A 14,908-nucleotide genomic window follows, 5' to 3' on the forward strand; every position below is an offset into this window, starting at 1 on the left:
TGGGAGACACTCATGATCTTCTGGACTGGCAGTTAGAGCCAAGGAAAGGTGCCCTAGGCATCTCAAATGCACTCGATAGAAGTCTAGCTATTGATGACTTCCACAAAAGTTGCAGTTTTTGTTTCTGGAATCATAGTGAGATTGCAGTACAGAGGCAACTAACTTTTGTGCCATGGCTGTATAACCCTAAGACTATATCAGTATGCTGCCAGATAGGAGTCATTTCCTAATGAATGCAGATCCACTACTATGAGTTATATAAAGGCTTATAGGTATCACAGAGAGTTTCTGAGGTTGCTATGAACACCCCAAGATAAAGTATGCCAGTGCTAAGGTAAAATGAAAGGCAGGAATATAGATATAAACAAGAATTAAAACCAAACACGATCAGTAAAATCTAACTATTAGAGTAAATTTTCTCTCCCACCTGCACAATGTCTCTTTCTGCAAACTTTCCTCTTGAAGAAATCCTCACTACATCACCATCCAGTTCCTCCATTGCTTAAAAAGAAAAAAAAAAGAAACAGAACTAATTCATCTATGAGTTCAGCTATGCAGCAAAAACAATCTTACTGAGAAAAACTTTATTCAATTTAAACTTTAGGGTAACAGACCCAACAATTTTTATTTAGTTCTTTAAGATCATTTATGCCATAAAATACATCACGCTTTGTAGTCATTTTGTACTTTTTCATGCTGACAATACATACTTTTTGTCTTATTGTCATCTTCAGAACAAAACAGACCATGATAAAGTGCTTATCCTTCCAGCTCTCAAACCAGCAAACATATCTGTTTTGGGAAGGCTATATTTATACTTTTATAACTGGAGAAGAATTCATCTTCAGCAATTATTCTTACAGAAGATATCATAGGATACAGCACAAAGATGTAATAATTCACATTCATATTGGAAAAGTAATGACTGTTCATGCATAGGAATGAGGAGTTCTTAAAAAAGATTTATTAAACTTATTGGGTAACTCTTCTTGTATCTTTCTGAGAAGAATGCAGGGAAACTCTAAAATTGTCCAGATACCCAGAAGCCATTCCAGGTAGAAAGGCATACCTGCTCTTTGGTCACTGTTGAAATGGATGGACTTGGGATCACAGATTATCCATCAGCCATTGGATCTGCAATCCTACAATGCTTCTTTGAGTATATGCTATGAAAATCAAAGCCCTGCATCACTGAGCTTCTCAGGGGTTTACAAACTGGGCTGAGGTCACTGAAATCAGCATTTCAAAACCTATTTCTTCCAATGCAAGAACTAGAAAGCATAAATGATGCTATCAGGAGCCAAGTTCAAGCCAAACAAAAGAGCATGTTTGTTCAAAGAAAAAATCAGTATGTCTGTAGAGCAAGTTGCCAGATGATGCTGTTGATGCAAAAAAATGTATCTGTGTTCAAACCACAAGACTGAACAAGTATTTGAAGCAGAGATCCACTGAAAATTTCTGAAATAGACATAAAGCACATCCTGCTCAGGAAATTCAAATCTAAAAACAGTATTCAGGGAAGTATCATACTTGCTTATTCTATTCTTAACATTCTCTAGATAACCACGCATGGCCACATCAGATACAGAATACTGGGCAAAACAGACCCTCTGATCTGCCTTGTTATTAGTCATCCTCACACCCTTAAGTAAAGCTCTGCCAAATGTATGTGCCAACTGTCTGAGCTGCAGACTTTTCAGAACCCCTCTGGTATCCCCCAGTGGCTGGGACATCTTGGGGGCAGTGATATCTGGAGAGGAGTAGCTCAGTCTCTCTACAGCAGAACTGAGGCTTGACTGGCATTTGAATTGTAAGACTGTGTGCCTAGAACATACACCCTCCTACACACACACTTCTTCAGCGTCCACATCAGACATGGAGTCTGTTGTTTTTTCCAGAAGGAATTTCTGAAGATGGAAAAGTCATTTCTCTGCCCTCTTGGGCATTGAGGGACTCCAGGTTTGGCACACACCTAACAGGTGATTTCACTGAGGCAGTAGGAGTGTGGGTCCAAAGATAGAAACTGCATCCTGCAGTACAAAGAGAATCCTGCCTTAAGAAAAACAATAGGGATGACATCCCAAGAGCTCTTGGGTTGCAAATACAACTTCCAGGAGTAAAAAGAAGACACAAGCTACATGTCCTGAATGAGTTAAGGGGAGCCTGGGCTAACCCAAGGACTGAACAAACAGGGAGAAAGGGAAGAGGCAAAGGAGGGGTGAGAGAAAAGTAAGTAACATATGACTAAAGTTGGAATTTTCAGGGGTAAAAAAGAAGTTTGCAAATTTCCCTCATGCATTTATGAAGATAATTTGTCTTTTCTCATTGCTTGTGGCGTGCAATCATCTGAAGTACAAGCGTCCACCTGGACAATCTCTTCAAGGAATAAGATACTTAAAATGATCACTAACATACCACTTGCCAAAAAGCATAAGCAAGTCAATCCCCTAAAAATTGTTTTTTGTGTTATTTTTTCCTCCTGTTTTCATACTCTTAGAAGTACCACTTGCCAAAAAGCTTAAGCAAGTCAATCCCCTAAAAATTGGTTTTTGTGTTTTTTTTCCTCCTGTTTTCATACTCTTAGAATATTTGTACAAGAATTAACATGTACAGTCATTAGTGACTACTTACATTATATATCTGTGGTAGTACTAAGCATATTTCATGTACAACAAAGGCATATTGTCTAACCAGAAGTACTAGAATTAAAAAGAAAGGATGTAGGACTTCAAGGAATAGATACATAGGGAATGCCTATACTTCATAGTGCAGTAATATACATGAAGGAACTTCATAAATTAGTCCAAATAACAGAAGCAGCTTACATAATGCAATAGAGAATGGTGTTCCAGAACACCACATGAAAGAATATGTAAATAACCCTGGTAATTTCTCTCCTGCTGTAATATTCTCTCAATGCTGCTACACAGTAATGCTCACTCCTGTTATCTAGCGCAACTCGGATTAACCCAGATCACCTCATTAAATGTATGTTTTTCCTGGTATTTTATTACTGCAGTAAGAAAAGATGATCAATATTTCCAGTCAACTGACACTTCACAAGGCAACTAAATATCCATGTTGAAGAAATTCAACATTACTTAAGTATACTTACTTTACTGTGGGTTTTTTTTCCCCCACTCATCTTCCAGAGCTCTGTAAGTACTGAGCCCCCATATGGTTCTGTGACTTGAACAGAGAGCCTGAGGGGCTACACAGCTCCACATGGTAGCTTGTAATCATGCTGAGTTATCAATCAATCCAGCTGGAAATGTCAACAGTGCTTACTGCTTGTTCCATATTATGGTCTTTTAAAGAACAATATTTGTTTGAAAAGCCACATATTACTAAAATGTAAACAAATAAAAAATTTTAGGAAAAACACTCTAACACTTACCATCAAACTCTGCTGGTCCTACTCCCACTATAATTATTGACATTGGAAGCTTTGAAGCCTTCAGAAGAAGAAGAAAAAGAAGTTTAACGCATTACTTAACCTCTGCCAATAATATATGAGATCTGAGGACAATCTGAATAAAAAACATGCAGAAGTTATGTTTTAAAGAACATTTTTTTTCTTCCACTCAAAATGCTGAGTGGTGTAAACTGTCTACTTAAGTGGTACAAAACATCTTGGATGAAGCTAGAAAGGCAGATGATTATTTTAAGTTATTTTTTCCTTATAAAGTCTTTGAATCATATAGGATCATAATTAAACACAACAAACTATGTTAGGATATAATACTAATATGGTAACTAAGATAACAAATTTATCTTAGAAACTTTTGTAAGCTGACAATAATTGCCAATATGTACCTAATGACAGTTTGACCTTTATTTAAATATACTTTGTTGTTTCTTGATATTACATAGCTGCTTAGAACTATGTGACACCATTTTCTACATAGATCTTATGCCAATCTTTCTCAAGAGAATAAACTGCCTATTTGAGCAACATGTATCTTATATTTCTTCCATGAATGAAATTTTATTCAAGTCAGTCATCTGTGCCACAAAGTAAACAAGATATCGAACTGGCTTATGGTAAGATTTTTAATTTTACTTAATCTTTTTCATTGAACGAAACAAAGCAAAGGTATCTGGCTTTCCCTGAATAAACTCTCTGTAAAACCTTTAAAATTATGAAGACAGTGTCATAAATGTTGGATTCTCCTGCCCTGATAGTAGCATCAGACATCTGCTAGTTTACAGAAATAATCTGAAACTGTTGAGGAGGGTGACAACTGAAAAAAAACTATAATTCTATCAAATGTTAGGGTTAACTGTTCCTTATTGAGATAATCTGATGAACTGTGAAATGTCTACAGTCATTTTAAACAGGAGTATACACTGGGCAAAAATCATAGATGTACACTTTCTGCTAAATTAAACTCTGCTTCACTGAAGTCTGAAGTGAAGTGGTTTTAGAACATAGTGTTATATCTTTCTTTTGGAATATAAGAAGCATTTTTCTCCCTCATTTAAAAGATACTCTCAGTTTAGATACATCATCACCATTTCCCATTCTTCATCTGTCATAATACTACATATAAAACCAACTTTCTTTATGCAGAAGATTTACTTACTGTAAACATACTATTTAAAACAATGAAAATACACCATTCTATAAATCACTATTTAATGTTCTACACTCCTATACATTATACACTATATACTATACATTGATTGCAAATTCATCACAAAGTGTCATTACACAGTTAATGTTCCTGCTAAAATTTTGTAGTAGAGTAAAAAAAAAATTAATAATCTCTTGTTACTTAAATACTAATATGCTACCAAAGATAATAGTAAAAGCCGTCTGGCCATGATCCTGGGCAAACAGCTCCAGGTGGCCCTGCTCAAGCAGGGGGGTTGGACAAGATGATGTCCAGAGGTTCCTTCCAACATCAGTCTGTGGTTCTGTGATTAAGGGCCATAAATACAGTGTAACTGTAACCGAATTACAGTGCACTGCTTAAGTCAGTAACAGTGAGTACAGAATATTTTTGAGACATGAAGGCATTTCTTAGAACAGAACACCTTCTGGTTTTCAGGTGTTTTCTAGAATCTCATTGCTTGATTGTAAAGAAAACATCCTTTAAAGAGATTCCTACTCACACAGACACGGTATTATGTGATATGTATATGAAACAGTAAGTGGCAAGGACACCATAACGACAAAGAGTTAAACCTTTGCATATAAACTTAAGTGTTGGCATTTCCTGAATGACAGCATAACCTTTAAACAGTTTGGTAAAACAGAATGTGCCTGACATACATGTTGTAATAAGAAAGATGCCTAAAAGCACAATTAGTGTTAAAAAACCAAAATACACTCTTCCTGAGTTTTATACTTATCAAGTTGCATTGAACATCACTGCCCTTTTTATTATTTTGGATATTATTAAGACTAAAAAAACTGCACTGAATAGCATTTAATTAGTTCTGTCATGGTGTACTGTGCTCATACTTCAAGTATACAGAAAAACGAATGCATCTTCATAAAAAGAAAAGACAGCAAATATTCCCAAACTTCTGGTCATTCTGAGCTAATAACACATCTGCTGTATTTCTAGACAGTTGCAGACTAACAGCTCTTATTCCTGGAAATGAACTATTACTGGAAACAAGGTTTTTCTGTATGTCTTAGTGGCAAATTACTTAATCTTACAAGGTATCAGCCAACTGGACTTGCTGGTCTCTTACTTATCTACTGCAAATTGAGGGGTGAATTAAATCAAGAGCTGCTCTTTTTTCTCCACAGAGCCTTTTTGTTAGTGAAGAGAAGCTAATCTAAAAGAAGCTATGTTCCAAACTTCTAGGCTAGACTAGAGGATGGACTTCTGAGCTAAAAGCTTGTTTATCTCCTTTAAAAGTCAGAGCCAGTTTATCCTATTTTAATATTGGAAGCTGGAAGAGGAGAGGAAGTAAACTGGTACCTTCAAACACAGTTACAGCTTTGGGTGTAAAAACTTACCAGGTGGGCTGTCAGAGTCCTTATCAACACACAGACTCTGTCTACATGCTGCTGGCTAGAACTTGAGGGCATCTTGCTCTCCAGGGAAAGACAGAACATTTCAGTAATATTTTCGTGTGCACCCTACAAACTGGAACGGCATTGAATCTCTACAGGAGGCAGTGAAAGCAGGCCTTCAAAAATATGCCACCTAATTCTACACTACTTATTTTGACATGATGCTTAATTATTTTAATGTAGGCTTTTCACCCACCACTTCACTATTAACTAGATCCACTGTGGTATGTTCAAAACTATTGGTATAGATCTTTTCAAACCCTGTCTGGAAGTAGTTTCTGTGTGTACTTTCATCTGACATTTCCCAGGGGCAAAAGCAAAATGGAATCTGTTCATGATACAGAATATTACTTATATGCATAGCAGTTTTGAAGAGAAAAATATTGAAAATAATGCAGAAACTGAGAAAAAAAATGAAGGATTTCCAAAATTCTAGGACACTAGAAGGAAATCAGATGACTGGTATGCTTGCCATTTGGGATCAGAAAGTTTGGGCCAGTTTTTAAAAAAGGGGGAGGATCAAAGCTGTCTGCAATTACTAGAAAGATAAAGAACAGTTCACTGTGGAAAAACTGCATGGTGGGATGTGCATGAGGAAGGAGGAGGCAAGAAGCAGATGAGGAAAATCATATGAACATGCAGTGTTAGAGAGAAGAGTATCATTTTCCACAGAGCACTATCTAATTAATTTGAGATTCAACTTCTGCTTTCTTTTTATCTTTATGCATGATGAACTTCTGCTGTTTGGAAAAAATGGTTAAATAATGGAACAAATTTAGTGCCTGAAATATTAACTGATTTAGTTTATTGCCTAAAATATGAATTCCTATAATCAATTCTTTTAATTTTCAACACTTTCAGCAAAACTTACATTCACTATGGATTCTTTTGTCTGAGCCATATCGGAAATAACTCCGTCTGTAATAATGAGAAGAACAAAATACTGGGAGCCATCTTTTACTGAAGCAGCATATCTAAGGGAAGAAAAAACAACGTTATAATAGTAAAAAAAACCCTTTATACAAAGGAACTAATATGAAAAGAAGCTGTATTTTTAAAATTTGATTACTAAAAGCTAATAAAAACAAAGAAACATGATGAAGTGGATTTCAAAAGTAAAGATATTCATAATTAAGATGGACAGTCTACTTTTAAATGAGAACATTAGAAAAACATAACTAATACAATATTGATATTGATAAGCTGCATGTGTTGAATCAGTGAAAAATGGGAACTGTATCACTACCAAGAGGAGCATGACAGAATGTCCTTTATAGACTCATGAGTCGTTAGAAAGTAAGTTATTTAACAGCTCTTACCTCTAGGGAGCATAATTTGGTACAAAGGGCATACATTAATATTGAATGGTTGGGTTTATAGCACAAATAAAATTTATCAGGAATCAGCATATTGCATAATTTTTTTTTGTTTGTTTTATAAAAACAGGTTACTTACTGTTGGTCATGCTTGCAGATTTATAGTTCACATTTATGTGCACATTTGTAAAATGGCTGAACGTGCATTCTGCAACCCTAGCTTAGATACTTGTTTCTTTGTACCACCCACAGATGTCCTTTAAAGACTCAAGCTTCTCCCTGTGCTGTACAAGAATACAAGACAAAACACATCCAGTGCCATTCCAGTCCCACCTCAGCCAAATGATCCAAGAAGCATTTGCTCTTTGAAAATCGGCAGCTTTTGAAGATTTGGAAAGTCCTGAAAGATAGCGCGTCCATAGCAGCCCCACTGAACTCTATGGCCTGCATACCAAAAACTAAGACTTCAGTTCGTTTGTCTTCAACTCCCAAGGGGCAAAGTGTCCTATATAGTTAGTGAAGAACTTTTTTTGTGTGGAGTAGGCTGCTCCACTTGCTGCTTCACTTAACAGCAGTCAGTATAGTTCCTACTTTCATGAAGGCTCTTGGTACTGTGAAGGAGTCAAATAGTAGAACCTTGTAATAAAAGTAGTAATGAGTAGTATGGAAAGCAGTAAAAAGAAAAAAAAAATAGTCTCCATATGAATACTGTGGAATATATGCCCCAGTACAGAATATGAGTGTCAAAACACTCACTAGCTTATTGGTCACTGAACATGAAAGGCTTGGGTCACTGAACAGGGTATGTTCTAATGATGCTCATGATGATTGCATGTGCTTAGAAAATTCCAACTCTGATGTTACACAGTACATTTGCAAGCAAGTATTGCCAATAAATAAGATGCTGTAACCACAACATTTACAAGAGTTTGGAGGAATGTGTGTGAAATAGAATCTACAACTCACAGAAAGCCATCACATTCTTCCCTCTCCCTCCCCAAGATACAGATGGGTAGAAAAGCCACACAGACAATGAACCTGTTGAACGTCACCTATCTGAATGCTGGCAGCAGGGACTGATAGTTAAATATCTAGATTAGCAAGACCTACTGTGGAATACATTTTCACTACCATGTGGAGACTTTTTTAATTTCATTTTTCCACAATGCTTATAACCTTTTCAATGATGACTGCCATGACAAGGGAGGATGAGAGAGTAAAATAAAAATTCATTATCCTTTCAGAGCACTTAATACTGTTTACATACCTACACGGAAGGGGGACAGAAATTTGGTTATTTCAAATTTTCCACAGAATAAAACAGTCTTTTGCAAGAAAGATCTTTTATGAGGAGGGGAAGTGACAGAAGACACTAGGTTGAATCTGGTGTAGTTTAGATAACTCCCTAGCTGGGGGAAGGATAATAAACTCACTATCTGTGTAAAGAGCTTCTGAAGAGTTCCAAGATCATAACAGACAGTAATATCTGACATTGTTTCCAGAGATTTCATCAGAGGCATATTTTTAAGTAGGAGATGTGGGAAGAAGAAATTTCTTTGAGACTGAAGGTAGGTTCAAAGAGTAACTGTAGGCTAGATCTTAATTTCTAGTACCATGTCTACGAGAGTCAATAGAATAGCCTAGAAACTGAACCTTGAAGAAAAATGATGTTACTGAGAACCGGACTGGTACAAGGATTGTACTAAGGATCACGCAGTAAAAATCTTCAGGAAGATATTTAGCTTTTCCACTATAATGTAGTGTGATTTGCTACCAGAAGGAGCTCCCAAAGTTTTTAACAACTTGGTATTTACACAAAAGTTCAGTGGAAGAACCACAAATGCTGGTGGCAGGCTTCTGTAATTCTGCAAAAGTTGACAAATATTCCTGAGAAAAAACTGGTGAGAAAAGGAACTCTATTTATGCCAATGCTTTGATGGTACTAGATTAAGAATTTCAATTTTTGCAATGAACAGGAGTCTTGACATTAATTGCCGAATTCTGAACCAGCCAGCTCAGCTGATACAACCAGTTCTAAAGAAGAAGAAAGAGCCAGAAAAGTCAATGTGTTAGATTTCCAGTTAATATGGCTAATGCAGACACTGAAAGGCACATATATGGAATTCAGTTGTCATAAGGATTAGTATGTATTTCCTCACAGGCTGAAAACTGCTACTGGAGAGATCCTGTCAAAGGGAAGATTAAAAGGAGACAGCTAGTATGTCTTGAAGATGGAACAACTAATCCTAATGATAAATAACAGAAATCAGTTATCTAGCCGTGCTGGGGTACACAGAAAATTCTTTGCAAATTATTTTTCATAGGGCTGTAGAACTAACAACAGCACAAATAGATAGTAAATAAATGTTTCTTGCTACAACAATTAACTCTTTTGCAAGCTCATAAATAAACCATTAATAGTACAATGATTTACACATGTCTACTGCTTTATTTTATAAACATTAGTTCTTTCTCTGTATCTATAAATAAAATAAAATCTGTTCAGGTAGTCACTCAGCTAAATTGTCTGAGCCATATGACTAACACATGGGGGTATACTGTAAGTCAAGAACTTGTCTGCCAAAATAAGGTAACATTATCCTTCTTAAGAAACTTCTACAAACACAAGAAGGGTTTTACTTTAAGAAGTTAGATGAGGTGTTGCTTAACACAGCACCATGGCTCCTCAATGGTGGCTGCTATACTATTGCCTTAACAGTACCACTACCAGCTGGGAATTGTTGCCACAGAGAGCCCTGGAAAATTTTGTTGCCCTTTTGGACATTTTGAGATTAGAGGAACTACATATGCCTAGAAAAATAGTATTTTATACATTTTATGACAGACTTAGGTCTTTTGTATGAAGCAGAAATTCTGTGCTCCAAAAGACAAAAAGGGAGCATAGCAAAGTGATCTCACAAAAATTTTCTTTCATTGTATTTCTCCTAAGATTTTAACATATGATGGATCAACTGGATCACTTGTATTTACTTTTAATCAGCAACGAAATTCTGCATAATACTAGCACATGGTCTTCAAACTACTCAAAGGTACAGGTTAATCATGTTAGACTGAATAAACAAAACAACTTTAAATACCTTTTTCAACGTTTAGCATCATGTAGCTATTAGCCTTTTATATGTGATAGCTGTACTGACGATAAGAACTTTCTGCAAAGTACCTGTTTTGATGCTTACCTGGCTACATGATTAATTACAGGGGCAAAGTTTGTTGGTCCATAAAGCTGTACAGATTTTAGACTCCTGTAATATGCCTCCATTACACCATCAATTCCATGGCAGTATGGATTTTGAGGGTTTCCATTCTAGTGAAAACAAGAGATGATTAATCACTAGAAGTAATTACAGTTTCTTATTTTAAAAATGTGAAAAAAAGAAATGGTAGCCAGATCCTGATGTTCATACACTATGTGAATACAAGGTAAACTATAAACTCTTCATTGTTTTGGTACAATGTTTCTGCATTGGAAAACTGATTTTTGACCTGCATAAACAGATGAAGAAAGGAACTTATTCTTTGCGAACCCACTGAAATGGCTGGGATGGTAAATTCTTCGCATAGGCATTTTACTACCTATCTCCATAATGACTCTATAATGAGGAAACCTATTTACAGATGACAATACAAACATATAAGCTAAATCCCAGATTAATGACCCATGCCAGGCCAGACAAATGATCCATGCAAGGTTTCAAAACCTTCCAAATCACATTACTCTTCTTCATGTGCCAACACCTCATTGGCTTGATGTGCCAGTATCTCATTCTGAGGCAGAGTATATCTCCCTGAGAATCTAGAAAAGCAAAGGGGATTTTTCATGGAATTGATCTAGAACATTAAAAAAAGTGCTGAAAACACTGCTTAGCATTAAATAGGAAACATCTATAGATGTTTAAACATGGAGGAAGGAAAAAAAGACTCTTTTTTCCTCTGTAAAAGCACCACAACACCTCATGAATTAACTGAATTAATTTTAGAAACAACTTTTAAAACTGAAAGTAGCCAGGAATACGTCCGTTGTTTTAATAGCCTTAAGATTATGTGTATCAACATATTTGAACTTGCTACACAAAGTCCAAAGAAAGTCTGTGATTCAAATAAATATCTGCAATTGTACCTGTTTGAAATTACTAACCACGTGGAAAATCTTTCCTTGAGATAAGACACGTGGCATCATTTTCTAGCAGAGGCTGACAGAAGAAATACACATCTACAATCATCAGTCTTCTGCCATGCTATCTAATTAGAACTCACCTGATACACCTATACTTGCTGTAATTCTGACAACTTATCCTACTCAGAGAAGAACAAAAAACTTAAAATAAGCAAGTAGATAAACATCCACACTAATCATAAGCATCAGTTGTAACATATCAACCTTCCTGGCAAATCCTGATAGATTTTAAGTTTGTAATTTAACTGGCACATGGACTAGTCTCAGATTTGTTCTTGTCACCTCAGCCTATAGTCCACTTACTTATCTCTCTGTCTCTAATCTAGCAGCCTGTAAAAGATAAACAGTTCCCAGAAAATGAGAGAGAACAATAACAATAGTAATGAAAGATTATCTTGGATCATGATTCACTTGCTTCTTAAGACAGACTAGCTTCAATCTGAAGTCTTTCAAGTATCTGTTTCTCATGCCACTACAGCTGAGGTTAAAGATGATTACTTTTCTTTATTACTATTTTTGGCCTAAAGAGACTTCTTGACTCTGGATTTCTCTCAGTAACTTCATTATGATGAAAAATTTTGAAACATTTTTTTTAGACAGGAGAATTAGCACTTTCTCTGTTCTTTACATGTCCAGTAATTGCTTAAGACTGCAACCTTAACTCCCAAAATTTTGTTGTAGTAAAGAAATTCAAACCATATATAAATATTTATTTACTTACCAGTGCAAATTCATGTGATACTCTTCCATCTGGAGGCAGTCTAGCTCCAAAACCCAGAGCTGGGAACATTTTGTCGCTATCATAGTCCTGAATTATTTCACCTACTGCTTTCAGTGCCATGCCATAAGCATTCAGCTGATAGGGATTCATGTAGTGCAGTGAAGTAGGCTGTGAAGGGTTACCTGTTGAAGCAAGGATCAGATTTACTTTAAAACTGAATCACTTCAAAATTTTCTCCCTTAAAAATTATTGAAATCTAAGAAAGCAGAAGCTGAAAAGATCATGAAAAGAAAATTAACTTATTTTCTATATACATAACCGTGGTTGTATCAGGTAAAAATGCAATGTTCTGAATACATTTTTAATAGGTTAACAGTACTAGCTGCAAACTTTTTCAGCATTGAAAGGGCAGCAAGAAACTGATTAGACTTGTAAATTTGTGTTATTCTATAATATGATACATACTTTTAAGATTAAATTTACAAAAGTATTATGACATTCTGAAAGCACCTTTGGAGGAGGATGAAAACTTATCTCTGCTTCACCTCACTTCAGCCTCACTCCACCTGAAACTCCTTTCTTTTACCCCTCTCAATGGGGTCTTCTAAGTTAGCTAGTTTTCTCCCAGCGATAATAAAGAGACAAAAAAAAATTCAGAAAGCACATAAAAATTTGCAAACTGCTCCTACTTAGTCAATTTTGTATGTAGCTTTTTCAATTTTTATCTGTTCTGTTTTCCCTGCTTTTCTGGACAGGAATTGGCCTCTATTCTGTTGCTCAGCAAAACAGAATCCTGATTCCAGGTGTTGCCAGGCATATAGATAACCAATAATACAATGAAGTTAAGCAGAATACTGATATAGATACATACACACACATATATGTACACTTAAAATTGAACACAGCATATACATACACAAGATGTTTATTCTTATTCTTACCATTTGAGGCTGTGAAATCAATAGCTACTGTGAAATTGATTTGGGTTCTGTAGAAAAAGCAAATACAAATCTTATTAATAGTTTTACTTTTATGTGGAAAAATAAACAAGAGAGGATAAAGTTGCTTGTGGACAAACTGTATGACACTGACTTTCTAACATAGGAAATAAACACCGAAAATACTCTCTTATAAGGTTTCAGCCAAGAGCTACACAACATTATTTTATTAACACACTGAAAATAGTTACTGTACTCCATCCTTCCTTTTTTCATTGTTTATGAAAAATCCTAAATCATTAATAAGGTTATTAACATCCATAAACATTATTAATTAATTTTCAACAGTAATACCGATTTTTCCTTGGACATATTTTAGCCCTAGTCATTGAAGATCCTGACAAGGGAAATAGGCTTTTACTAATCTGCTTAATCTTTTCTTAACACTAAAACTGTGTCTTCAATCAGAACATGTTTGCAATCATTCTATGCACAAAATCTTTGGACAGGATATCATGGGTTTTGGAGGTGGATTTCTTTCATGTGAACATAGTCAATACTTCGAGCACATCAAAGTAATTCTTGGAAGACAAAAGTAAAATCTGGAAGCAGGAATATAAAGATCTATATTTGGAGTAGTATCTAAATAAAGACATTATCATGCATGGATCAGTTGTTAGCATAGACTTATTGTCAAAAAAAGTAATCATTAATAGACTTTTACAGAGTGACAATACATTTAAATGCAGTTCTGTTCCGCAACTTCCTTCAGGACAAAATACTGTCATTCTGGAGATAACCTCTTAGCTAGTAAGACTCTATCAGGAAAAGGGTTTGTATGAATTTGGAAACTGACTTTCTGCTCAGATTGAGTCTTCTACATCTTCCTTCAAATCTCTGCCTCTCAGTGTGTGCAACTATGAACTTAATGACCAAATTAGCTAAGATTAAAGCTTTTTGAAGGTTACTGAACAGATTTAACTCATGTACATTTAGATTAAACATCAACAATCTGACTACCTAAAACAGTAGTGGTTTTACTGATCAAATAACCTGATCTGCCCAGAGAAAATACAATTTATTTCATAAAAAGTTGAGTATGAAAAAAATTCACATGGAATCATTTTATGGTACTGATCAAGGTTAACACAAACTAAGCTAGGTTATGGGTGGACTCTGTCTTCAAAAAGTGGAGCCTGGAATACATTTAAAAACACTGTAGCCTCAATACGGACTTCAACAAAAAAGAACAGCAAAAGCTGCTGCAATCTCTGAAAAGTTCAGAGAGTTAAGCTTTATGAGAGGGGTTTTCTGCCAATACTTCTGCACCCTGCTTTATGCAGTTTCACTAAAAATTGGCATGACAAGTCAGATTTTGTTTGATCTGTACTCAAATGTCAGGCCTTGTAGCATCTTAATCACAATGTCCTTCTGCACTGTTAGTTGTAAGAATAAAAATCCTAGGAAATGCATGTCAATTAGTTTTCTACCACCATCACTATAGTGTGCATAAGAGTTTTCTTTGTCAGATAAGAGGAGGTTAGGAAAAACAACAAAAAAGTCTAATTCAACACCATTTCTAGATTTATGCTTAGAGTCCTTATTGGCACTGCTAAGAAAAACTGGTTTTGGGCTATAATCTCCCTTTACTTAAATTTTAAGTGCTTTGGTGTGGTGCAATGTTTGAAGAGTGGGGAGAAAAAA

At 35.5% G+C, this 14,908-nt stretch overlaps 1 protein-coding gene across 1 annotated transcript in view; it reads right to left on the bottom strand.

The window, feature by feature from the left end:
- Positions 1-427: 427 nt before the first annotated feature.
- Positions 428-14,908, bottom strand: part of CPNE8 (copine VIII) — a gene marked incomplete at its 3' end in the record, with an annotated part of 93,789 nt that continues 79,308 nt past the window's right edge. Inside the window, exons 14-19 of the mRNA XM_009695907.1 lie at positions 13,208-13,254; positions 12,267-12,448; positions 10,548-10,675; positions 6,906-7,008; positions 3,398-3,455; positions 428-501 (exon numbers count right to left, since the gene is read on the bottom strand). Coding sequence (XP_009694209.1) covers positions 428-501; positions 3,398-3,455; positions 6,906-7,008; positions 10,548-10,675; positions 12,267-12,448; positions 13,208-13,254 — 592 coding nt within the window. The remainder of the gene's footprint in view (positions 502-3,397; positions 3,456-6,905; positions 7,009-10,547; positions 10,676-12,266; positions 12,449-13,207; positions 13,255-14,908) is intronic.

Source organism: Cariama cristata, unplaced genomic scaffold, assembly GCF_000690535.1.
Source record: "Cariama cristata isolate BGI_N322 unplaced genomic scaffold, ASM69053v1 scaffold4252, whole genome shotgun sequence".
Lineage (NCBI taxonomy): Eukaryota > Metazoa > Chordata > Aves > Cariamiformes > Cariamidae > Cariama > Cariama cristata.